At 39.4% G+C, this 25536-nt stretch overlaps 4 protein-coding genes and 1 long non-coding RNA gene across 7 annotated transcripts; 3 read left to right on the plus strand and 2 right to left on the minus strand.

The window, feature by feature from the left end:
* Positions 1 to 1100: 1100 nt before the first annotated feature.
* LOC121984091 (protein RER1A-like) lies at positions 1101 to 4072 on the minus strand. Its single transcript, XM_042536875.1, has 4 exons — positions 3913 to 4072; positions 3420 to 3787; positions 2025 to 2205; positions 1101 to 1319 (listed from the first exon to the last, which is right to left on the minus strand). Exons 2-4 carry the CDS (start codon positions 3773 to 3775, stop codon positions 1269 to 1271), a joined length of 588 nt encoding a protein of 195 aa, XP_042392809.1. The 5' UTR covers positions 3776 to 3787; positions 3913 to 4072; the 3' UTR covers positions 1101 to 1268.
* A 5091-nt stretch (positions 4073 to 9163) lies between these two features.
* Positions 9164 to 14135, plus strand: LOC121984108 (soluble inorganic pyrophosphatase). Of its 3 annotated transcripts, none has more exons than XM_042536897.1 (9): positions 9164 to 9276; positions 10394 to 10489; positions 10656 to 10684; positions 12352 to 12417; positions 13037 to 13144; positions 13237 to 13302; positions 13507 to 13627; positions 13723 to 13804; positions 13879 to 14135. In XM_042536897.1, exons 2-9 carry the CDS (start codon positions 10408 to 10410, stop codon positions 13919 to 13921), a joined length of 597 nt encoding a protein of 198 aa, XP_042392831.1. In that variant the 5' UTR covers positions 9164 to 9276; positions 10394 to 10407; the 3' UTR covers positions 13922 to 14135. The 3 variants fall into 3 exon arrangements, with proteins under 3 accessions (XP_042392831.1, XP_042392846.1, XP_042392839.1); XM_042536905.1 differs by lacking the exon at positions 9164 to 9276 and adding an exon at positions 9287 to 9407; XM_042536912.1 differs by lacking the exon at positions 13879 to 14135 and having other exon boundaries at positions 13714 to 13804.
* A 117-nt stretch (positions 14136 to 14252) lies between these two features.
* LOC121984099 (phosphatidylinositol/phosphatidylcholine transfer protein SFH12-like) lies at positions 14253 to 18019 on the plus strand. The gene is made up of 12 exons (XM_042536884.1): positions 14253 to 14924; positions 15008 to 15266; positions 15358 to 15457; positions 15552 to 15818; positions 15909 to 15986; positions 16091 to 16192; positions 16278 to 16327; positions 16405 to 16498; positions 16571 to 16666; positions 16775 to 17446; positions 17581 to 17661; positions 17785 to 18019. Exons 1-12 carry the CDS (start codon positions 14882 to 14884, stop codon positions 17800 to 17802), a joined length of 1860 nt encoding a protein of 619 aa, XP_042392818.1. The 5' UTR covers positions 14253 to 14881; the 3' UTR covers positions 17803 to 18019.
* Positions 17970 to 19839, minus strand: LOC121984123. Its single transcript, XR_006112792.1, has 2 exons — positions 19508 to 19839; positions 17970 to 19392 (listed from the first exon to the last, which is right to left on the minus strand). It is a non-coding gene; the product is annotated as an uncharacterized LOC121984123 (long non-coding RNA).
* A 456-nt stretch (positions 19840 to 20295) lies between these two features.
* Positions 20296 to 25336, plus strand: LOC121984128 (ARF guanine-nucleotide exchange factor GNOM-like). Its single transcript, XM_042536932.1, has 2 exons — positions 20296 to 21425; positions 21555 to 25336. Exons 1-2 carry the CDS (start codon positions 20667 to 20669, stop codon positions 25092 to 25094), a joined length of 4299 nt encoding a protein of 1432 aa, XP_042392866.1. The 5' UTR covers positions 20296 to 20666; the 3' UTR covers positions 25095 to 25336.
* The last annotated feature ends 200 nt before the right edge of the window (positions 25337 to 25536 follow it).

A 25536-nucleotide genomic window follows, 5' to 3' on the forward strand; every position in this document is an offset into this window, starting at 1 on the left:
TTTTTAAGCTTTCGGGGATAAATCTCTACACATCATTATAGCTATTCAATCTTATTGTGCTTAAAATTGATTTTAATGTTTTCAGATTTGATAACATTCTTCATTAGTTTGAAGGTTTATGCTCTTGTTAATCACTTACAGAAAATTTATTGTCTCTGTAGACGATGCTATGCCAAATCGCTACTGTCTTTATTTCTCATAATTTATTGGCATATAGAATATCAATTATGACTCATGTGTCATTGACTCATGTATTCAACGGAAGGAAACATAAATCACGCTAGTTGACTCATGTAGCAAATTTAGTTAAGATATTTTGTTTTTTTTAAAAAAAAATATTTTCATCAAATAGAATATTTTAGTATATTTACTACATCATATATTTAGCCTTAATGTTATTTTGTATATGGAATAATTTTTTTTTTATTTTGTGTGTGAGCTAGGGGTGAACAAAAATTTGATTAAATTAAAATATTTGACTGAATGAATAAATTTAGTTAAGATATTTTGCTTTTTTAAAAAAATTGGAAAAAAATTGTTTATTAATTTGTTTTGGTGTTAATTGAATAATAACCCTAATGATGTTTTGAACTTCGAGTTTTTTTGTTTCTGCGACGGGAAAAACTAAGTGGTTTTACTTGAAAATGAGATCGTGGTTCGATCATCATTCAAAAAACGCTCGCAATTTTTTATCTTAAAACAGAATTAATTACATATCGTTAGCGTGATCGCAAACAGGTGCTGGATAGCGTGAAATTATAGTAAAAATTAACAACTTGTGATGCTAAACTTGTGTTCTACAAAGCACGTTTTCTATATTCGACTTTATAATTGTATGATATTAAACATGCTTTTTACCCCTTTAATTATAAATGTAATATTAGAAATTAATTTTTATATCATAAAGTAACTTTTTTTTATTAGAAACAATTAGACATAACCCGACTAGAAACGGGTCAACTCTGTAACTCTCGGATACAAGTTAAGATCATTTTTTCTTGATCCGCAAAACTTTGAATGGGGTTCTAATTTTGGTCGAACGTTTCAACTTAGACCGTGTTCAACCCTACACAGGAAACTAAAATGGTGGAAGAGGGCGATAGACAAAAATAATATGAATACAAGCAGCGCAACAAACATCAACCATTCCTACAAATATCATATCTTATATGGTAATTCTAATGTCATTGAAATAAGAAGAGGATAAGGGAGTGCCTGTAATTAACATCAGCCGAGAAGATGAGGATGAGGCTGAGAGGAGATCAGAATCAATCCTTCGACGGATTGCTGCTCCCAGAAACCTTTTTCCCACGGTATTTCTGCATCACCAACAGACTACAATTATAAATAATAGAACACGCCCAAACAAGCAGTCGAATCAATGGATCAATTGAATTGAAAAACAATCTAAACAATTGTAGCAAAAGTCCCTCACAGTACATCCCTAAGTTATGTGAAGGGAGATAAGAAAAACAATCTAAACAAGCTAACTAGTCAAATGGGAGATAATAATAGATTTGAGTAGTAAAACTATTTTTACAACCGTGCCAGTTCTTTGGGTTTGATAGAAACAGTCCGATTCAAATGGCTGCCAGTGTCAAGGGAGATAAGAAAAACAATCTAAACAAGCTAACTAGTCAAATGGGAGATAATAATAGATTTTAGTAGTAAAACTATTTTTACAACCGTGCCAGTTCTTTGGGTTTGATAGAAACAGTCCGATTCAAATGGCTGCCAGTGTCGAATCCCATGATCGAGCTTATCAAAACATCCATTTTTAAAACTCTCTGATAGCATTCAACCAGTTAATATCTGGGTCCATGCGGTTCCAATCGCATTGTATAACCAGAACATACAGTTTTTGGTCAGAATAGAACGAACAATTTTGGGAGTAAATAATTGCAAGGATTTTTTTTTAAAACAAAAATGAAGAATAGAATTAGATCCAGTTAAAGTGCATATGATATTGACATTGGCACACATCTAAAGAGCATAATCAGCAAAAAATTGATTCGAAAACTGACCTGCTTTCCGATGTCGAAGGGCACATACTTATACTTGATCATATGCATGATTTGCCGCTTCATGGTCAGGACAAAGAGGATGATCCAATAGCAGAGAAGGATGGGCCAGAAGACAGGCACATCGAACACAGAGAAGAAAGTCATCGCGAAGGCCACGCAAAAAGCTTTCGTTATGGAGTACCTGAAAAGTTAAATAAGGCAAATTATTGGATATGGTATTAGGATTTGACACACATTGTATAAGTCATTGGCCGAGACAAAGAAGGGATTTAGGCAGCCAACACTTTTTAAAAACATAAACCATCACAATTGACGAGTTAGATTGACTCCAAAAGTTGTGAAAAAACACAAAGCGATATTTTGCAACAAGTTCCATTTGTTCATCAGTAAAATTGAGGAACAATCACAAGCAATTTCTGGATTATATTTCTTGATATAATCCAGAAATATACTGCAAACCTATGGGAGTGGCTGATACTACCAGCCCCCACTCCCTTTGGGTTACCCAATTCTCATTCAATAAATAGTACAAGAACTTTAAAACATTGCGTATAACACATTTCATATTGGATTATCGTGGCTGACATCATTCACAATTATGCAACTAACAGATGCTTATGAATAGAATAACTAGCGCATTGTTCTATTTTTACACCTTCATGAAAATAAGTGTTCAATGAAACAGTTAAGACTTATCAGAAGTAAACCACTGTGAAATTTGAGGGGGAAACTAAGTGGAGTACAGAGAATCAGTAAAATGGGAGATGAAATATGTAAATACCATAAAGCAGTAATAGGAAAAAGATTTGCAGCATTCTTCCTGAAATTTTAATCTCAGGCCATCAGCATTTAGAACATGTTGTAACTCATAACCCTTGTCTCCTATTTCAATTAGAAGGTAATTAATATGTTAGAGTAAGAAATAGTGGGAGAGCAAATTAATTTGGGAGAACTCAGCATTATACCAATCTACAAAAACAAGTTCTGGATAGGCATAAACATTCTAAAACAAGGATGGATTTATACCTTGAGGTAGCATCCAACTAAGAGACAACATTCACAAAAAAGATGAACCTCAATAGAACACATAAGCTACAAAACTAGGCAAACACTCTAAGCTTAAAGGCACAATACAGTTTTCTGATCCTCAAAAATATGTCAAGGTAAAAGGCGCTGCAGATCTCTGCTCGCAATCAAGTTAAACCAGCAAGACAGAACTGCAGCTCCTTTAACCAAACGTAGATGAAAGACTAAATATCTTAGGCGCCATCTTGCAGAATCATCAATAGTTTGAGAAAAAATTTCTCAAGCAGAAGATAATGACAAACATAACAAAAGTACAACCCGCAGCCAAGAACAAAAGATGTTGTGAAATGTATGGAGCTATGAAGTTACCAAAACTTGAACTCTGGAAGCCTGCGAATAAAGGGTTTGAACTCATCAGATCCCCTCATGGGTAGTGAAGGCCCATCGGAGCCTTCAATCTCCGGATCCACCATTGGCGAGAGGAATCCGATGAGCAGATTGAGCAGGTAGATTCCAAGCCCATAGCTGACGATGTAAAAACCCTGCAGGAAGTAAACGCGCAGAGAGTAGACGAGCGCGAGCCCCAAGGTTCCAATCCATCTTCCGACGGTGTGAGGAGTAGATCTATCCAAGTAGTACTGGAAAGCACGGGATAGATCGCGCCTCCATTTCGCAAGAGGCAACGGCGCTCCTGCAGCTGCTTCCCCGCCCAATCCTCCCTCCATGAGGAAAGAATACTAGAAAAAGGCCAAAGCAAGAAGTTAACTCTAGATTATCTTCCTGAAACTGGATTCATCGAGAGGATCTGGAACCATCAGATTCGTCGGGTAAGAGAAATTAGGATTTCGTCTGGGAGACGCACCTCCTCGGGGGCCGGAGGCGAAGCGAGGAAGGTGGGAGAACTATGGCGGCTATTAAACGATGAAGGGAACTCCAACGCCGTCAGAGGAATCGGCGGCGACGGAGGACGAGAAGGCGGAGGCGTCGTTCGTGTTTCTCCGTGACGACAAATTGTGAGGTAGCTGTAATGTTAACAGGGTGGATCCGGTTCACATGCGAAACAACCGAACCGGTTTGGGTTTACACCTCTCAGATGAACCGCATATTTACTCGGAAAATGGAATATTCTTTTAATTTTGTAAAATGCCTCATAGACGAGTTTTAAAAGCTCTTACCATTTTTATATTAAGTAGTTTAATATAAACTCTCGTGATTATTTTATTAAGTAGTTTAAACCTATGCCATATGTTGGAATAAAATAAGAGCAAAGGAATTTAATATTCAGACCTTAAATCTTAATGCGCATCATTTTCGGCCAATTAATAAAATTTAATATTCTTCCTTTACCATTTCCAACTATGCAGGAGCTAGATAATAAAAATAAACTTATACTTTTTATTTATTATTTTTATTCTTATATTTATTTTATTTTATTTTTTATAATAAATATTTTTATTTATTAAATTTATTTATGGTTGAAGTTATGATTTTATTATGTTAATTATCTTATAAAAATATGGCTTTTTGTCTAAATTTACATTTAAATTTAGGTAAAAATTAAAATTATTTTTCTTCATCACACTTTAATTTTTGTTATCAAAAACATCTCACCTATGTGCAACTAATTAATCACCTCCTGTTGGTCCAGATGGACCGATAAGAAAGGGATGATTACCTGTTAAAAAAATTAAATCTTTCTCAATTTTCAACTCAGATTAGTAGTAACAGTATAATTATAATAAGTAAATTAAAATAACTATAAAATGAAAGAAGAGGTAAAAAAATTTACTTGGTTACAACCTAGGTGGTTATTAATCCAAGACAAATGAAAAACACTAAAAGTTTCCTTCGATGAAGGCAGAGAAGCCTTTTACACTTGTTAAATACTCAGACAATTACTAGGAAATGAATATTAGAATTTATATTTATTTCCTAGCTCCAGAGACTTTTTTATAGTCCCTGAAAAATTCTATCCGGGGATAGAAGATGTCTCTAGCGAGGCAGGCGAGGATAAGACTCTATCCTCGCCAACAACCACTTTTTGCCTTGGCACCTTCAAGTGATTGAAGGCGCCTTCCATGAAGGCTTAAAGGTGCCTTCAATTGTTTGAAGGTGCATTCCACCAGAAAGGCACGAGGGTACCTCCAGCAGCGTTGAAGGTGCCTCTAGCAGCTCTATTTTGCTCTTCCGCTGTTCCGTTAGCTTGAGTGATTTCAGCCAACCAGAATAGGGCTCACCCTGAACCCATTTTCCGGCCTTCTCCTCGAGCAGCCTTCCTCCCTGGCTTCTCGTCCCTCATATGCATCGAGTCTGTTAGCTCCCTTCGCGCGCCATCCTTTTTGCTAACTGCATCTTCTGCTTGACTTATTGTGTTCCTAAGCTCCTGCATACTTAGACACAAGGATCAAATACACAGAACCTAACTTAACTTAGTTGACCACAGTAAAACTAGCACGGGGTACTAGCAATCTCCCCTTTTTTATCTGCATCAACCCAAGTTAAAGTTAGGGTCTAACAGAATAATAACAAGTTGTGAAAAATCTTGCAAAAAATCTTGTAATATAGAGAATTAACCAAGTAACAAAAATTGCAAAAATTTGAACAAAAATAGTAAAAATGTTCTTATTCCCCTTAACTTATCTCCCTTTTGATCACATCAAAAAATTATAAAACATTTTTCTAGGGGTATAATAAACAAATATAACCATTAATTGTCTTAACAGTTAGATAATTAAATATTAATTTCAATAATTAGCTTTCAGACTATGGCGAGACACTAAACCTTCTTGGGTAATGGAACAACAACCATTTCTAAACAAAGTCTTTTAAAGAAAATAAATATTTAATTTTCTTTCTGAGACTTCTAAGTTTTTTTTTAAAAAATAAATGATAACACTTTAATCTAAGTATGATCTAAGAATCCTGTACAGGTTCCTACCTACTGGATTTACGAAAAAGTTGGGAGGTACATAACTTCTGAGGATTTTTCTAATTTATCCTTGATGTTTTCTAATGTATCATTTTAGTTTATCATACTTTCTAAATTTTGGTTTTTAAAAGTTATTCAGTTTCAAACATGCATGTTCATTTTCAAACTTTTGATTTGTATTTTTAATTTATCGTTTTCTAATTTTAAATTATCAAACAAATCTAGGGGGTATGCATTGGTTAATTGTCTTTTCAAGTTTATATTTTCTTTTTCTAATTTTACTAAATCCTTAGAAAAAATCTTAATAAATTGAAATAGCTTTTCAGAATATAAGGCGCGTACTTGACTTACCTCGTATTCTGATGCTCCCACTTCATCGCAACTTTCCTCTAATGATCCTCCCCCTTCACGAATGCTCATCTCTGAGCTGCTTGCATCTTTCTTTTGATAGTTTGCTATTAGGGCTAGTCCGGCATAGGCTTCAACTTTGGATTCTGATGACGACGTTTTGTCCCACGTCGCTTTCAGGGTTTTGAGATTAGATTTCGTTGATCTTTTGCCATTGTCCTTCTTCTTTTTCTTTAGTTTTGGGTAGTCATCTTTGATGTGTCCTTCTCCTTAGCAGTTGTAACACCGGACCTTCCTTTTGCTTCGAGTTTGTTTTATTTACTTGTGACTTATTAAATTTATTTGATTTAATAAATTTATTGAATTTTCTTACCATTAAGGTTGCTTCGTCTTCATCGATTGATGCTTCGGAGTTTAAATCTTCCTTCTTGGCTTTCAAGGCAAGATTGTTGTTCGACTTTTCGATTTCTTTAGGATCTGCACATCGAGTTTCATGAAGTTCAAAAGTATAAAACAAATTCTCTAGTTTACTTACCTCGAAGTCCTTAGAGATGTAGTTTGCATCTAATAAGAATGACCATTCTGGAGTTCTCGAGAAGGCGTTGAACGCATATCGGATTGAATTTCGGTTCGTTACCGATTCTCCGAGATTGTTGAGCTGAGTGATGAGTTGTTTGATCTGTGCTTGGAGCTGTGCTACCTTTTCTCCATGGTTTATCTACAGGTTTGTTAGTTGGGTTCGAAGGATGTCTCGCCTTGCTAACTTTGCTTCCGAAGTACATTCGTGGAGTTTTAGGAATTTCTCCTAGAGCTCTTTGGCGGATTTGTAGCTGCAGATTTGATTAACCTCCTAGGGCGGAAGGACGCTCAGCAGATGGAACTCTGCTTTACCATTCGCCACGAAGTCAGTTTGTTCTTTCTTCATCCATAAACACATCTTCTTTTCCAGCTCCATGTTGGTCCTTGGGGGCTACAAAATCATATTTCATAATTAACAGGATCTCAAAATCTGTTATTTTTTTTAAAAAATATCTCCATGCGGCGTTTCCATTGCGCGAAGTCTCCCTCGAACTTCGGTGGATGAATGCTTGCATCGGTCATCGTTTCGTTGCTTTAGTGGCGACTAGTCCTTTCTGAAGCGACCTTACTTTGATACCACTTATTGGTCCTGGTGGGTTGGCAAGATTGGGGGGGGGGAGGGTGTGAATTGCCTATTAAAAAAAATGAACCTTTTCCAACTTTCAACTCAGATTAGTAGCAATAATATAATTATAACAAGTAAATTAAACAATTACAAAATGAAAGAAGAGGTACAGAAATTTACTTGGTTACAACCTACGTGGTTGTTAATCCAAGACAAATGAAAAGCACTAAAAGTCTCCTTTAATAAAGACGGAGAAGCTTCTTACACTTGTTGAATACTCAGATAATTGCTAAGAAATGTATACTAGAGTTGATATATATTTCCTAGCTCCAGGGATCTTTTTATAGCTCCTGAAAAATTCTATCCGGGGTTGGAAGACGCCTCCAACAAGTTGGAAGACGCCTCCAGCGAGGCAGGCGAGGATAAGACTTTATCCTCACCAACGACCACTTTTTACCCAGTCTAAAGCGCCTTCAAATGATTAAAGGCGCCTTCCATAAAGGTTTGAAGGAGTCTTCCATAAAGGCTTGAAAGTTTGAAGCCGCCTTCAATAGCTTGAAGGTGCCTTCTACTAGAAAGGCACGAGGGTGCCTCCAGCAACGTTAGAGGCGCCTCCAACAACTTCGTTTTACTCTTCCGCTGCTCAGTTCGCTTGGGTGATTTTGGTCAGCCGGAATATGACTCACCCGAACCCATTTTCCGGCTTTCTCCTCGAGCAGCCTTCCTTCCCAGCTTCTCGTCCCTTGGATCATCGTGTACGTCCTTCTCGTTCACTGGTGTGCTCTTCCGCAGCACCTCGTCACTCGGATGCATCGAGTTCATCAGCTCTCTTTGTGCATCATCCTTCTCACTAGCTGCGTTTTCCGTTCAACTTTTTGTGTTTCTAAGTTCCTGTACACTTAGACACAAGGATCAAATACATAGGATCCAACTTAATTTGATTGATCATATCAAAACTACCACAAACCACTACACACCTTCTACTCTACTATTTTCATATGTCTCTCATCTAAATTTTAAACCAATAGCACGTTATAGTGTTACATTTTGTAATTGCTACAAGATGTGTAGCAAGTCGTAGCTGCTACGACATCACATGTTGAGATTTTATAAATTTTATAAATGTTACAACCTAAATGATTGGTGAATAAAGTTAAATTCATATTAGTAGTTATAAAATCATAAATACTATAATGTAAATATTTTAAAATAAATTTAATGTAATCATTACGTCATTACTTTAGAATTTAAAAATATAGATGAAAATAATGTATTGAAGTATAATTGGATAATTATATACCAGTGGGTGAATATAAAAAAATCAAAATAGAATAACTTGGATGATTTTTTTCAAAAATAAGGATGCTCTGTTTTGTACTTTTACTTGATTCTTTATCATATTTCATTTTTTAAAATATACAAATATTTTTTTATATATATATTTTTTAAAGATATAACGCAAATATAGTAAAAGGTGTAATTATTCCACGCCTTTTCACTTCAAAGGTCCTAAAGCCATTTTGGTGGCGACTGAACATGAACGGAATCGAATATGCCCACCTAGATGTTCCTGGTTTACACGCGTCACCATCCTGCGTTCCATTTCGACTCCATCGGACGGTCCATCGCCGTCGAAAAGTCCCATCCAAACTTTCCCCATATTTCCATTCCTTTTTATTTTCTTATTCTTTTAGTTCCTCCTTCCCAAACACTACACGAGTCCGCAACTACCAGTCTCACCACTTGATCTAGTCGTACTGTTGTTCTTCCACTAAATCTCTGATCTCCTCCTCTGTTTGTCGCCGGTGAATTCTCCTACTCCTCTTCGTGCTTCAGTCTTCCGGTTTCTCTGTTTCTATTGATTCGCTATCTCATTTAATTTGGGTTTGAAAGCGTTTCTCCAACCTCGTTGAGGCTTTTTTCTCTTGATATTTGGGTGCGTCTAGATCGCAGAAGCTCTTCATCCGATTTTCTCTTGCTTTAGTCGGTGATGCGAAACTATGTTTTCATAACTGTTGGCTTTCAGTATCTTTCATGTTTCGTAGTTCTTGTTTCTTTTGTCTCCCGCGATATAGATTTCTGTTTTTTCTGAATCACTCAATGCGGCTAATGTTCTTCTGTCACTACAATTAGGTTTGTAAGATGTTGAGGGGGGATTACATAACTCGTAGAATAAGTTTGTTGTTATCTTCGGAGTAGATTGGATGAAATTTCTTGGTAGGAGATTTTCTTTTCTTTTTCCCTTTTTTTTTTTTTGGATTAGAGGAGTTACAAATTTAATACAGGATTTTAACAGTTGGAGTTACAAATTTAATGTTAGCATTTTTGAGATCGAGAATTTTCCTAGAGGTTACAAATTGTCTTTTCATCTGTATGTATGTTACTGCGACAATAAAGGCATCATATCGTCTTGTGTTTGCTGTGTGATCATTCGGAACAAATTGGTATTTGGGGACATTAGACCTAAGAAATGGGGGAATGGAATGGAGAAGCACCTATTGTGTTAAAATCAGAACGACTCAAGAAAAAAACAAAGGGAAAAGGAAAATGCCTATCACTTGAAAGAGAATGCTTAGAGTTGTAGCACAAGTTGCAGTTGGTAAGATATCTTTAGTTTGCCAATATCAAATACTATATTGGCCAACAAGTAGATGCTGAAAAGACGCTTGAATGTATACCTATTCTAGACAGACAAAAGAAATGGACTTTTCATGTGATTAACAGAGATATTCACCATTTCGAAGGGACATTTATTGTTTCCATTATTCGTATTTCATGAGTACAAACCAGGGTTGTATGTAATGTTTCTTTTATTATACTGTATCCTTTCAAGGATTCCTCCTTCGTGATCTTATTTAGGATTGCTATTTGTGAAGATATCCACTTGAATACAAAGAATAACCATTTTCTTGTTTGTTTCAGAGTTTGAGTCGGATATGGCTGCGCTGAATGAGCGTATTCTTTCTTCCATGATGCGAAAATCAGTCGCTGCTCATCCTTGGCATGATCTAGAAATAGGTCTGATCTGCTCATAATTCCATTCCTTTTAAACATGTTTTTCTTCCTTTTTTTCTTGTTTCTATTTAGGAATTTTTCATAGAAGGTTTAACCGTTTATTCATTATTATTATTATTTACAAATTAATTCACATGCTTTATCTGTTTTATTTGACTAAATTATGCAGGTCCTGGAGCTCCTGCTGTTTTTAACTGTGTAAGTACACCATGAATGATTCTGTCAGCATAATAATAATATACACGCAGCATGGTTTACTATTATAATGTGGCATGTCTGCCCATCTCATTTTTTATTGTTCATATTCTTCTTTAGCCGGCAGCAATTTTGCAGAATTTTTGTCCCACACACCTTGATGCAACTTCACATTGTCTCACCTTTATATTTCATGTATTCCCTTTCTATTAACATATGTTTGCTTATTAAAATATCATCTCATGCCAATCTATACCAGTGTGATTTACCATTTCATTCTCACACTGGGATGCAGAATAACACCGATGCAAAAAACAATTAACATTTTTATAACTGGGAACTGGCAACAAGTTTGGTCTAGTTTGACTGAAAATACTGGATGTTCTGAAAATCGATGAAATCTGAGGAAGAATCAGTTAAAAAACTGCTAATCGTCACCTTTAAAGCAATCGGATCATTGATTTGTTGGTTGTGATGCCACTGTTCCAAACAGAAGTTTGCAATTTGAAGCTTAGCTACTCTTTTTATTGTTTTTTACATTAACAGTTATTCAAGTTTATACATATAAGGTAGGGAGTAATTAGATGTGTGCAGTTATATATATAATATAAGTTATGAATTGAATTAATTGTTACATGAGTTTATATATAGTTTATATAATGCTCATTGTGCGGATGCTATATATTTATATAAGTTTGTATATGTCATAAAACTTTAATAATTCATCATTAAGTAAAATATTTTATACATATGAGGGCGTAATTTATTTATGTTCAAGATGTAATTTTTAGATAGTTTGATCAATTATTATTATTATATTTAAATATGTTAAGTAAATCCTTATATAGTTATGGTCTTATTTAGCTGGTCAATTGGCTCTACCGATTGAACGAGTGGCCCAGTATTCTTACCGGTTCAATTTCCAGTCCAGTTACAAAAACATTGACTATGATATGGGGAATGTGGTTTCTTCCTCTTCTATACAAGCACAATATTCTCCATGAATCTTCCTTGTGCTTCTTCCTCTACTTGAGACAGTAGTACATACCAAAAACCTACTTTCATTGAAGATGGATGGGCATGGGGCTTCTCTTCTTCCATGAGGCGACAAGACATCAGACGCCCAGTAAGCTTTTCTATCTCCTTATTGGCTCCACTAGCACCGCATGACAACACATTTGGCTCACCCAGATGGCACTATACAGTCTCATTTTCGCAGGGGATGGATACCCAGGCTCGGAATAAGAATTTAAACCATGATGCTTAGTTAACTTCTACTTGTCAAATGGTATAAAGTTAAGATCACACTATCATTTTCAGAATCAAATAATCTTGCAAACTAAGGTGGTCAGATTTTCTTATAAAATGGAGCAAATTAAATGGTTCCTATATGTATACTCTTGATACGCAATATCTTGACACAAATTAATTTTATTTTATATTAAAAATAAAATTGATTCATGGCATAAAGCACAAAAAGTTTGATCTACTGCTTTGGTTGTCAACTGTTGTAAATTCCTAGTGATATTTCTAGTGTTGCGTGAATAACTGAATTGTCTTAGAAGAAACTCATGAACAAACACCTGGAAAACATGTCAAGCATGCCCTATATGTCTACAAGTTTAACGTGCTATTGTCACTGTTCTATAATATCATCCAATTTTTTCCAGGTGGTTGAAATTGCTAGAGGAAGTAAGGTTAAATATGAACTTGACAAGACAACTGGTCTTATCAAGGTTTGTAACTCTTCCTACATGTAGTTCATAGTTCCATATGACCTTAGCCCTGCAACATTACATGACCGTAACCATGTTATAATGTCTATAATGGTTGTTCTCTGAAAACATCTTTGGCAAGTTCTTTTTTGTTTTTATATTTTTAAAAAAAAACTATTGTCATCCTATGGAGTTGGTCATCAAGTCTTGAGAAACCTAGTTGACACTAGTCGGTAGCTAGTTTTGGGAAAGGATTTGATACTATCAGCAACACTTTTTTGGGCCTTTGAAAAGCTTGTTGTATTTAGAATGGTCTTGGCAGAGCTGAAAACCATGATGAGAGTTTTGAACAGAAAGCATATCATTGAAAAAGGGAACACGGTTGGAGAAGGTGATACTAAATGACAGTGCAGAATATGAATTATCCAACACTTGTGGAATGGTAAAAGTGGAGAGCAAACAATGGCTTGCTTGTGAGAAATGACACTTCTACAAGATACACCGAAGCCATTGAGAAATCATTGCAAAACCAAGGTTCACTGGAACCTGATATCTGCTACCATTGGAATCTGATATTTATATTATCTTTACACATAAAAGTTATATGTCGTCTTCACTGAATTCTAATGATGAATATCAGGTTGATCGAGTCCTTTACTCATCAGTGGTATATCCACACAACTATGGCTTTATCCCTCGCACACTCTGTGAGGATGGTGATCCGATGGATGTGCTGGTACTCATGCAGGTATAGCCTCTTGTGCTAAATTGCCTCAACTTGTTCTGATTGAGAGTTGGAGTACTTGAGGTGAACAAATACATGTCTTTATGGACATGCAGGAGCCTGTGATCTCTGGTTGTTTCCTGCGTGCACGTGCTATCGGGTTGATGCCTATGATTGATCAGGTAAGAACATTTCCTAGTTAAATGTATTGTACATGTATACCAATCTCATGATAAAAGCCTTGTTGTTCAAACAAACACTGACATATGGTTTATATGGTTCCTGATCTGCGAGAATAGCTTCTTTCAGTCTAGGAGAATCAATAAGCCTCAGGGAATGGCTTTCGGTCCTTTGTTTTCTCATTGGGTGCTTTTAAATCTGTTTAGGGCGAGAAGGATGACAAAATAATAGCTGTTTGTGCTGATGACCCTGAGTTCCGCCACTACAAGGACATCAATGACCTTCCTCCTCACCGCCTTGCAGAAATCCGCCGCTTCTTTGAAGACTGTATCCTTTCACTTAGACTTGCCGATTTGAACTGTCATCTCATATGAATGGACAAGCATATGTATCAAACAACACTTAACTCCTAGTGCAATAAGACAAGAAGAATGAGAATAAGGAGGTAGCAGTGAATGACTTCCTACCAGCTGAAGATGCTATAACAGCAATCAAATATTCAATGTGAGTATGATTTGCTTGTCGTCCAACAAATTACCAAATTGCTTGAGCCTAACTAATCTCTATTTTTTATACAGGGATCTTTATGCTTCCTACATTGTTGAGAGCTTGAGGCAGTAATATCTACCTGACTCTGCTGTTACTAATATGCTGGTGCTGTATGTGAGACATTTAGTGTATGCTACGTTTGCACACGATCTTATTCGACTTTGCTCTGCTTTCCTGATTCTTCAAGCTTGAAAGGCCTTTGGTCTTTTGTATTCCTAAAACCTTGTTGGCTACCATTCGTTCAACCCTTATGGCATACCAACTCGCATGATGTCATTTTTCACTATTAGCAGTGTATTCTTGAAGAATTACAACTACATTGCTTGTAGCTTTGTCAAAAAAACAAAAAACAAAAACAAAAAAAAAAAATACTAACATTCAAGGGTTAATGGTTCATTATTGTTTGTGGATGTATCTTAATTTAAAGATAACAATATATTGCAAAAATATAGATGAATTCTGAAAAAAAAAATGTTTTAATAGAAAAACATTGCTTCTGCGGCCATCACATGAAGAATCTATTTAAAGAAACCTTTTCCTCCTCGTCGGGCTCATGCTTCATTTGAAACGATGGTGTGGCTTGCTTTTCGGTCTCATGATTTAACAAATCTCTCTTCTCTCTCTATTTTAGCTACCAAATCCTAAAATGCTATTCCCTTCCCTTTCATGGTTTCTTTCTCATCCTCCCTCTAAATAACCATTGATTTGGTCGGCCTCGGCCTTCGAGGTGCGCCTTCTTCTTCACCATCTTCCATTTTCACTCCCTTTTATTAGTTCCTTTGATCCTTTATACCTAGCATTATCTAAAATAACTTGTTCTTATTCGGGATTCCTCTGAGTTAATATTCTTTTTTTTTTCGCTCATTTGATTGTTAAAAGCTAATATCGTTTTGCCAGGAGAAAAATATCTAGAATTTACTTGAATTTTTCCTTGAAATTACATTTTTTGTTGTTGTTGTTGTTTTCCCTTTATTGTTGCACTATATTTTCCCTAACTTGAGATCTAGTATTTGCTTAGGTCCAAGCGCTCAAATGACTGAACTCGTGTCCGGGCCAGTCGACCAACTCAAACATGGTACACTTAGCTCTTTTCTATTTATTTTCTCGTTAGTCGAATATGCATCGAATCGTTATGTGTCGATATGTGTGTTTTTTTAGTTCCTGATCACGTTGAGGACTCAGAGGATGAGAGGAAACATAGGGCGGCGTCTTTCAAGAAGAAGGCAAATAGTGCCTCTGCAAAGTTTAGGAACTCCATGAACAAGAGAGGAAGACGAAAAAGTAGCAAGGTCATGTCGGTTGCCATCGAGGATGTTCGCGATGCTGAGGAAATGCAGGCGGTCGATGCGTTTCGACAAACTCTCATTTTGGAAGAATTGCTTCCTGCACGGCATGACGACTACCACATGATGCTCAGGTTTGCTCATTCAAAACTAACAAAGAGATTTTTTTTGTCTCGCGTGATGTTATAGTAACTAACGAAGAGGTTTGTTGCTCGATGGATGTAGATTTCTCAAGGCTAGAAAATTTGACAATGAGAAGAGCAAGCAAATGTGGTCAGACATGCTGCAATGGAGGAAGGAATTTGGAGCCGACACGATTATGGAGGTAGGTAGCTAGCTCCCTGCTTCTGTTTTTCTTTCCGATTTCGCAACCAAAATCTTAAGACACATCGTGGAGAGACATGATTTTTATCGACTAGGATTTCGAGTTCGATGAACTTGGTGAAGTCGTGGAACACTACCCACAAGGTCACCATGGAGTCGACAAGGATGGCAGACCTATCTACATTGAAAGACTAGGCCTAGTCGACGCCAACAAGATGATGCAAGTGACGAACATGGATCGATACGTCAAGTACCATGTGAGGGAATTTGAGAGAACCTTTGCCGTCAAGTTCCCTGCTTGTTCGATTGCAGCCAAGCGCCATATCGATCAGAGCACAACGATCATGGATGTTCAAGGAGTGGTATGTAGCTCAACTTCGAGTTAGCTAAATAGAAGAGTTTAAGCTTCTATTTTAGGCTGATCTTTTTTCCTCGGTTTGATCAATGTTTAGGGGTGCAAACATTTCAATAAGGTTGCGAGAGAAATGATCGGTCGAATTCAGAAGATCGATGGAGACAACTATCCCGAGGTTATTTTTCAACACTCTCAAAGCGATACGATCTATATTCGTGAGACGATAACGAACATTTGAAACGACAAATCATTTTTTACATGACAAATCTTTCTCTCCAGACCTTGTGTCGCATGTTCATTGTCAATGCAGGCCAGGGATTCAGACTCCTTTGGAACACTGTAAAGAGCTTCCTCGATCCAAAGACAACGGCCAAGATCAATGTAAGATAATCTCGATACCGAATTGTGCAAGTTAAAACAATTTTGTAGATTTATACTATCTTTTTTTTTGTGTGTGTTCCTTTAGGTTCTCGGGAACAAGTATCAGAGCAAGTTGCTCGAGATCATCGATGCGAGGTACTTTCGAATAACTCTCTGAGCTTCATAACTTCTTCGGAGGTCGACATTGATTTTTTTTGTTGTGACTCCGCAAGTGAATTGCCCGAGTTCCTCGGTGGCACTTGCAACTGCGAAGGAGGTTGCCTTCGATCAGACAAAGGCCCATGGAAGGACCCTGAAATTTTCAAGGTGACGCGTCTTATCGTACAATAGGCCTTTCTTTCTCCGTACTCCTTTGTGGCTCATCGTCTGTGTGCGTAGATGGTTCAAAACGGCATCGGATGCTGTGGAAAACAACAACTCAGTATTGCGGTCGAGGAGAAGATGATTTCAGAGGACGAAGTTGTGTACCCAAAGGTGTTCGGTTATCTCTTGTGATTCATTCAGCAATGAGCAAAATTTTCCTCTTTGGCCGGCTTCACTATATATAACAACAATCTTAATTTTCTCGATCCAAACATGAAGAGGCAAGAGTCGTTCGGCGGGGGCAACGTCGTCGTCTTCGACGACATGTGCGCGAAGATTCCGAGGAGTCACATCGAACACCCAGAGCTGTCGCCGGTTCATGAAAATGGAGGGGGAGGTCTAGATTGTGATGGGGAAATGAAGACCGCTACGCCTTTTACTAAAGAGTACGACGAGCTGTTCCCGGTCATAGAAAAGGTGGTCGATGCCAATTGGAACAGAGATATGGAGGAGAAGCTGGCCCTCGCTAAAGGCGGTACAGATTCTTACGCTCTCTCTCAGCTGAACAACCATGGCCCCGACGGGTTCAACAACCCCATTTTCGGAGGCGTCATGGCCTTCGTCATGGGGGTCGTTACCTTGATGCGCGCCGGCCGGCCGCCCATGTCGATGAAGGGGATGGATGCAGCAGACATTGCGAGCTTCTCTAGCTCGATGATCAGGAGGCAGATGACACTGAAACCTGATGCCGCCGCCGCCGCCGCCGCTGCTGTGCCTACGGTTTCTCTCGCCGACTTCGCGTGCGCGCTGAAGCGCCTCGGTGAGCTCGAGGAGAAGGTGAGCGCCCTGAGCGCGAAACCCAGCGAAATGGCGCCGGAGAAGGAAGAGCTGTTGAATGCCACGGTGCAGAATGTGGAGGCTCTGGAGTCGGAGCTTGCAAAAACTAAGAAGGTAAGAACGTTAAACCGACTCGAATCGAGTTACGACTTGACTTGGCTCGACCAAGATTCAAGACGATCGAGTCACGTGCATGCCACGTGGTAACATATTATAGGGATGATTATTTAAACGCACACGTTTTGCAGGCTCTCGAGGAAGCTTTGGTGCAGCAGGAGGAGTTCACTGCTTACCTGGAGAAGAAGAAGAAGCAGAAGAAAAACAAGTTGGCAAGTTAACAATTATAATTGAAAAAAAAAAATGAGCAAAAAAAACTTTTATTGTTTTTATTATTATTATTATTATTATTTATTTATTGCTTGTGTCTGAATCATGGTTTTTCTTAACTGCAGATTTCTTTTGGCTGGTAATTATTAAATACAAACTCTCTGCTCATCAGAAGATCGTCTTCCATTCTACATTTGCTAGGATGATGCAAAGTGAAAGCAGGAATCAGGCTTCCTTGACCTAACTGATTCAAATACATGTATATTTACATATCTATTTCTTGTAGAACAAAAAATATGAAAAATAGTGATGATCTCAAACAGACCTTCCATTTCTTGTGCTGTATTCTTTATACATCTATATATATATATAAACATGGAGAACTTAAAAAAAAATGGAAAAATTAAGCTACAAGTTTATTTTCTTTTGTCAACGTAATTAAAGGGATTCTCCAGTTCAGATATCAGCATTCAATTCAGACTTGAATTCCTGCAAGAGGGGGAATAGCTTGGTGCATTAAAAATGCCTGCGGTCGCCATTGCAGCTCCAGTCTGAAGCCACTCATTCGGCAAGTTAATTGACCCTCCTCGATCTCAAGCTCAAGCGAGACAAAGCCAATGGTGCAAAGATTCCTCCTCCTTCCTCATGGTGTCCTCAGGCATTGAATTCAAACGTTGGAGCAACCTCCCCTGATTTAGGAATCGAGCAGTCGACGAAACCGATGGAATCCATGCAGCTGGTTCATGTGTGTGAGAAGATGAGGCACGGTGACAGTGACGGAGAGAGTAATCAATGGGGGGAGACGAGAAAACAACCCATGAAGCAAAGAGTCCTTGAAGTTTTTGCAGTCAGGAACTGTCAGTTTCCTAGATTAATTGTTTCAGATAAGTGTTGGCGATTAGTGCAACAACAGTGAGAAACAAGCTCTTCTTCAGATCTTTGGTTGCATATATATTCACTACTAGGCTCTCATGCAGAAGCAGCTAGCAGCTAGCCTCCTCTTCTCCTCCTCCCATGGCTTCCGGCGACCAACTCCTCGACCTCTCGGAGCAACTAGGCTACGTTCAGTGCAGTTTCTGCACCACCATCTTACTCGTACACCACTCGAAAACTCATGCTCGCAACCTGTTTGTGTCTGAAACTGATCAGAAAAATGTTGCAGGTGAGTGTTCCATACAGCAGCTTGCTGAAGGTGGTGACAGTAAGGTGCGGCCATTGCACTGCCCTGCTCTCTGTTAGTTTAGTGAGGACCTCCATTGTTTCTGCTGAACTTCTTGCCTCCCTAGGGGAACATCAACAGGTACAAAAATGCAAACTCTCCCACTACAGACGCACAGCAAGCTAGCATCGATATTTAATTTGTTGAACTTTTTCCCAGGAAAAATACAGAGATCTGCTTCCGAAAGAATGCCACAGCTCTACCGGCGTCGAAGAGGAAGAGAACCCGGCAAAGATTAGCAGCCCGAGCGTGAACAAACGTAAGCACAAACACCTTGTCTGCAATAGTGCAATATAAACATTTCCCCCCCTTAATCAGCTGAATTAATTGCTGCTACTCTACGAGCAGCACCTGAGAAAAGGCAGCGAGCTCCATCTGCTTATAACCGGTTCATCAGGTGATGCAAAATACTCCATCGTTGTCGAACAGTTTATTATATGTGTTTTACAGAATACACACTGTGCACTTGGAGCCAAATGCAGAGAGGAGATACTGAGGATAAAGGCCAGAGAACCTAACATCACCCACAAGGAAGCTTTCAGTGCAGCTTCTAAAAATGTATATATATATACTTTTTTTTGTTCTCTCTTCTTTACGATGATTAATTCAGAGGAAGTATGAAAGCTTACTGAAATGGCTAGTTTGGTACGTGCATGTCATAATCTGCAGTGGGCTCATTTCCCGCGGCTCCAGAACAGCTCCGATGGCAGAAGTGCCGGCGGAGAAGGGAAGAAGAAGGCATGTGAGATGGATCAAGATCAGGTAATCGAACTTAATGGGTCGAGTGTTTTGACACAGGAGGATCATGCTTACAGCTGATGAGAAGTTGTTGGTGTCTCATCGGTGCAGGGAAGGAGAAACAGCTTGCTCCCTCCGACAACTGCATAAGAGAAGGGAGGAAGGGCAAAAGAACGGCGATATCTTTAATGTATTTCAGCTGTTGTAGGCGCCGGGCGATTGTTATGCTATCAGTCAGTTGTTGGAATTTCTCTCTTATTTGGCATTTATCGGATCGGATCGGATCGGATCGGATTTGATACTTCGTAGTGGTAATGGATCCAGGAATAAACCGAAACGGCCCGAATAAAAAATCTCACCCGTTTTGTAGTTTATGAAATTAAAAGTAAAAAAAAAATCAGAATAAGTACCCTTTATTATAACATATTAAAATAATTTAAATAAATGCTACTCCACGTTAAAAGCATAAATTTGATTTTTTTTAATAATAATTTTAATTAAAACAGTTTTCGTCAAAATTATTATATATTAGATCTGTTCTATAGTGTTTTGACAAAAGTAGTTTATTTAAGTTGCAGTAATTTTTGTTGACTGAAATAAAATTATTTTTAAAATAAAATAAAATACTATGTTGATTTTTTTAAAAATTAGAACATGAGGCGAGAGAAAAAGGTTAAAAAAAAGGGAGAAAGTCCGAATAGTAAATACAGGGCGAGGGAGAGAGAGAGAGGTGCTCCCTCGCGTCTTCTCCTGGTCCCGGAGCCCTCCAATGGCGTCTCCTCGCTTCGATCGGGTACTCTTCCTCCTTCTTGGTCTCCGTTAGCACCCTTTTTCTTCTTATGACCTTCCCCTCTCTCCAATATGTTCCCGTTTCTTCGATCAATCGGTCAATTTGTAGATCTATAGCCGATACCTTCCCCAAACATCCAATTTTTTGTTTTCATTCTTGGGATCGAACCCTCGTTTGAACTACCAGTAGAAGTCGTAGATCAGAATTCACCCTCGGAAAACCCTACTGAGCTGCTCGAAAAAGCCGTCTTTGTTGCTCGAATGGGGTTTGCGCGGCTCGAGATAAACCCCATCGAGGAGGAATCCTACGACGTCGCTGAGGATGGATGGAAGGCGCCGGCATCCGGAGCTCCGGCCGCCAGAGCCGACCTCGCCTGCGTGATATGCTCGGAGGTCAGCGCGGTGCTCGCCGTGATGCGGCGCAATGTGCGATGGGGCGGCCGGTATGCTTCGGCCGCGGATGATCACATCATCGAGCACTCGCTGATTCTGTCCCTCAAGCTACTCCGCCGGCAGGTCTTCTCCTGTGGAGACGGCCGCCGCCCCTGGTCAACGATCGACCCCTCTGTTTATATCCGGCCGTTTGTGGATATCGTCCGCTCTGATGAGACCGGGGCTCCCATCACCAGCGTGGCTCTCTCTTCTTTGTACAAGATCCTTACGCTCGACTTCCTCGACCCTGCATCTGGAACTGGGGTGGCAGATGCTATGCACTTGGTCGTCGAGGCCGTCACAAGCTGCCGGTTCGAGGTGACCGACTCTGCTTCTGAGGAGGCCGTCCTGATGAAGATACTCCAGGTGTTGCATGCAATCATGCGGAGCCGTGCATCGGCTGTGCTGAGCAACCAGCATGTCTGCACAATCGTCAACACCTGCTATCGTGTCGTCCACCAGGCAGCCACCAAAGGAGAGTTGCTACAGAGGTTTTCAAGGCACATAATGCATGAGCTTGTCCGCTGTATCTTCTCCCACTTGGCTGATGTCCAGGATGGTGATGCGTCTTCTTCTCTGAAGCCAAAGGTAAGAATTAAATATTCTAATCGTTTTTCATCAATCTTATGCGCACAGAGATGTTCTTTTGCTTGACATTTTACTAGTTGCAAGTTTTATTATTCATAAACAAACATAGCATTTGATGATGTTCTGCAGATAAGTGCAGTTGACATGGACCAGGCTTTTGGGATTGCTCAAGTAGAAAATGGGAATGGGAGTGTGAAGCTTGAGAACAAAGGTGTGGGAGGAGATGAAATTGGTACTGAGCCAGAACAAAAACATGGCATGAAAATCATGGTAGAGCCATATGGAGTTCCTTGCGTGGTGGAGATATTTCACTTCTTATGTTCTCTTATAAATGTCCAAGACCAAGGTGGTAGGAGTCCTGCAACCAATCAGGTAGCTTTTGATGAAGATGTGCCATTATTTGCCCTTAGCATGATCAACTCAGCAGTTGAATTGGGTGGACCATCAATAAGTAAACACCCAAAATTATTATCCCTGATACAAGATGAATTATTCAGAAACTTGATACAGTTTGGTTTGTCTATGAGCCCCGTAATACTGTCCACAGTATGTAGTATAGTTTTGAACCTGTATCGCCACTTGCGCACAAAGCTTAAATTGCAAGTTGAGGCGTTCTTTTCTTGTGTGATTTTGAGGCTTGCACAAAGCAGATATGGGGCTAGCTATCAACAGCAGGAAGTAGCCATGGAGGCTCTCGTAGACTTCTGTCGTCAGAAGAACTTTATGGCAGAGATGTATGCCAACTTCGACTGTGACATTACTTGCAGCAATATGTTTGAAGAGCTTGCTAATCTTCTCTCAAAAAGTGCATTTCCTATTAACTGCCCTCTTTCGTCCATGCATGTTCTTGCTTTGGATGGTTTGATTGCAGTGATTGAGGGAATGGCTGATAGGATTGGAAATGCATCTACCTCTCTTGAACCGTCTTCATTGGAGCTTCAAGAATATTCACCGTTTTGGGCGGTGAGGTGTGAGGACTACTCTGCTCCAGAATATTGGGTTAAATTTGTCCGGCGGAGAAAGTACATTAAAAGGAGGTTAATGATTGGTGCAGACCACTTCAACAGAGACCCAAAGAAGGGTTTGGAGTTTCTGCAAGGAACTCATCTGTTGCCTGAGAAGCTCGATCCACAGAGTGTGGCCTGTTTCTTCAGATTCACAGCTGGCTTGGATAAGAACCTTGTTGGCGACTTTTTGGGAAATCATGATGAATTTTGTGTGCAAGTGCTTCATGAATTTGCATGGACTTTTGATTTTCAGGACATGAATCTGGATACTGCTCTACGGCTTTTCCTGGAGACGTTCCGTCTTCCTGGTGAATCTCAGAAGATTCAGAGAGTACTCGAGGCTTTCTCAGAGAGATATTATGAGCAGTCACCTCAGATCCTTGTTGACAAGGATGCAGCACTGGTGCTGGCTTACTCACTTATAATGCTCAATACGGATCAACATAATGTTCAGGTTAAGAAGAAGATGACTGAAGAGGATTTTATCCGAAATAATCGTCACATTAATGGCGGTAATGACCTCCCAAGGGAGTTCCTGACCGAGCTCTATTACTCTATATGCAGGAATGAGATAAGAACTGCCCCTGAACAGGGTTTCGGTTTCATGGAAATGTCACCTAGCCGATGGATTGATCTCATGCGGAAGTCAAAGAAGACATCTCCTTACATTGTTTGTGACCCGCTTCCGTACCTTGATCGTGACATGTTTGCAATCATGTCAGGTCCTACAATTGCTGCCATCTCTGTGGTGTTTGATTATGCAGAACATGAAGAAGTACTCTCGACATGTGTAGATGGCTTTCTAGCTGTCGCAAAGATCTCAGCATATCATCACCTAGAGGATGTGTTGGATGATTTAGTTGTATCCCTATGCAAATTCACAACCCTTTTGAACTCGTCATTTGTCGAGGAAACAGTCACAGCATTTGGGGATGACATAAAAGCTAGGCTGGCAACCGAGGCAGTTTTTAGCATAGCAAATAGATATGGTGATTGCATACGCACTGGCTGGAGAAACATCCTTGATTGTATTTTGCGACTACACAAACTAGGTCTGCTTCCTGCCCGTGTTGCGAGTGATGCAACTGATGACTCAGAATTGCCTGCAGATTCTGTCCCTGGAAAATCTGTCACAAGCTCATTGTCCATTTCTCATATTCATAGTATGAGTCACCCTCGAAGATCTTCCGGACTGATGGGGAGATTCAGCCAGCTATTATCACTGGACACCGAAGAACCAAGGTTGCAACCTTCTGAGCAGCAACTTGCTGCTCATCAGAGAACTCTGCAAACAATACAGAAATGTCGCATTGATAGCATATTCATAGAAAGCAAGTTTTTACATGCTGATTCACTGATGCAAATTGCCAGGGCACTTATCTGGGCAGCAGGTCGTCCCCAGAAAGTTAGCAATTCCCCTGATGATGAGGACACAGCAGTTTTCTGCTTGGAGCTGCTTATTGCTATCACCCTAAACAACCGTGATCGGATTGGACTTCTTTGGCAGGGTGTCTATGAGCACATAGCCAACATTGTTCAATCTACTATGCTGCGTTGTGCTCTTGTGGAAAAGGCTGTTTTTGGACTTCTAAAAATTTGTCAGCGTTTACTACCTTACAAAGAGAACCTGACTGATGAGCTTTTACTGTCGCTTCAATTGGTTCTGAAGCTTGATGCCCGTGTTGCCGATGCTTATTGTGAGAACATCACTCAAGAAGTCACCAGACTTGTAAAAGCAAATGCAGCCCATATCAAATCACAAATTGGTTGGCGGAGCATAACATCCTTACTCTCTATCACTGCTCGCCACCCAGAAGCTTCAGAAGTAGGCTTCGAGGCAATTCTTTTCATTATGTCTGAAGGGGCTCATTTATCACCAGCCAACTATGTCCTTTGCATTGAAGCTGCAAGACAGTTTGCAGAATCTCGTGTTGGCCTAACAGATAGAGCAGTTCGTGCATTAGATCTGATGACTGAATCAATGAATTGCATTGCTCGCTGGTCTAATGAGATTAGGGAAGGAGGTGCAGAAGCTGAGAAAAATTCTGAAGGAATCAAAGAGATGTGGCTGCGGCTCGTGCAATCACTGAGAAAGATTTGTTTGGATCAGAGGGAAGAAATCAGGAACCATGCGGTAGTATCACTGCAGAGGTGCTTGGTTGATATAGATGGGGTGTGCATCCCACCCTCAACTTGGTCGCAGGCCTTCGATGTTGTTATATTTGATATTCTCGATGACTTACTGGATTGCGCACAGAATCAATCACAAAAGGAGTACCGGAACATGGAGGGTACACTTGTGCAAGCTGTCAAATTGCTGTCGAAGGTGTTTATGCAGCAGCTGCAAGAGCTATTTGGATTGAGTAGCTTCTGCAAGCTTTGGTTGGGGGTCCTCAGTCGTATGGAGAAGTACAAAAAGGTTAAAATGAGGGGTAAGAGAAGCGATAAACTGCAAGAATTGATTCCAGAGCTTCTCAAGAACATTCTCATTGCGATGAAATCCAAGGGCATCCTTGCAAAAAGAAGTACAATAGGTGGGGATAGCCTGTGGGACCTGACATGGTTTCATGTAAACAATATTGCTCCATCTTTGCAGGGCGAAGTGTTTCCCGGTGAGGAAACGGAGCAGTTACGTTCTGGTGATCAATCTGATGGCCAATAGATCAAACAAACCGTTATCCATTTCTCTTTGTTGGTCTGATAAGAACATGCAGTTCTTCCACAGCTAAGTTTGGTAGGATAACAGGGCTCGTGCTCTCTTTTACATACGCATTGCTTCTCGCCCTACTTGATCGTCATTTGTGATTCTAGTTGACTACTGTATCTCATTTTGTAGGACATGTCTGTATCATATTTGTCTACTGTGCTTGGTAGAAGTGGTGTTTTGCTTGAATTTCTTTACTACGTCCTGAATCCTTTCTATGTTGCCCTCCAAGCACTTCCCCTTCAGTTGTTCCTCAAAAGATCAGCTGCATGGATCCATTTAGCTTCAGGAGTTCATTAGAAATTTGAGTATTCAACTTTATCAAGGTTGAACTTGAAGCCAAATTTGATTGGTTTCTTCTTTTGACAAGAAATGCTAATGGCTACCCTTACACATGACT

The sequence above is a fragment of the Zingiber officinale genome, chromosome 1B (genome assembly GCF_018446385.1).
Source record: "Zingiber officinale cultivar Zhangliang chromosome 1B, Zo_v1.1, whole genome shotgun sequence".
In the NCBI taxonomy this organism is placed as follows: domain Eukaryota; kingdom Viridiplantae; phylum Streptophyta; class Magnoliopsida; order Zingiberales; family Zingiberaceae; genus Zingiber; species Zingiber officinale.

What these genes read in the sequence shown, in the direction of transcription:
- LOC121984091 (XM_042536875.1), bottom strand. Translation starts at nt 3,775, where the DNA reads ATGGAGGGAGGATTGGGCGGGGAAGCAGCTGCAGGAGCGCCGTTGCCT. An exon ending in CTTCCAGAGTTCAAGTTTTG is followed by an intron (nt 2,206 to 3,419) that starts GTAACTTCATAG and finishes TTAACTTTTCAG; the next exon opens with GTACTCCATAACGAAAGCTT. An exon ending in CCTTCGACATCGGAAAGCAG is followed by an intron (nt 1,320 to 2,024) that starts GTCAGTTTTCGA and finishes TTGGTGATGCAG; the next exon opens with AAATACCGTGGGAAAAAGGT.
- LOC121984108 (XM_042536897.1), top strand. Translation starts at nt 10,408, where the DNA reads ATGGCTGCGCTGAATGAGCGTATTCTTTCTTCCATGATGCGAAAATCA. An exon ending in AGACAACTGGTCTTATCAAG is followed by an intron (nt 12,418 to 13,036) that starts GTTTGTAACTCT and finishes GATGAATATCAG; the next exon opens with GTTGATCGAGTCCTTTACTC. An exon ending in CCGCCGCTTCTTTGAAGACT is followed by an intron (nt 13,628 to 13,722) that starts GTATCCTTTCAC and finishes TAGTGCAATAAG; the next exon opens with ACAAGAAGAATGAGAATAAG.
- LOC121984099 (XM_042536884.1), top strand. Translation starts at nt 14,882, where the DNA reads ATGACTGAACTCGTGTCCGGGCCAGTCGACCAACTCAAACATG. An exon ending in GACTACCACATGATGCTCAG is followed by an intron (nt 15,267 to 15,357) that starts GTTTGCTCATTC and finishes CGATGGATGTAG; the next exon opens with ATTTCTCAAGGCTAGAAAAT. An exon ending in GAGCCGACACGATTATGGAG is followed by an intron (nt 15,458 to 15,551) that starts GTAGGTAGCTAG and finishes TTTATCGACTAG; the next exon opens with GATTTCGAGTTCGATGAACT.
- LOC121984128 (XM_042536932.1), top strand. Translation starts at nt 20,667, where the DNA reads ATGGGGTTTGCGCGGCTCGAGATAAACCCCATCGAGGAGGAATCCTAC. An exon ending in CTTCTTCTCTGAAGCCAAAG is followed by an intron (nt 21,426 to 21,554) that starts GTAAGAATTAAA and finishes GATGTTCTGCAG; the next exon opens with ATAAGTGCAGTTGACATGGA.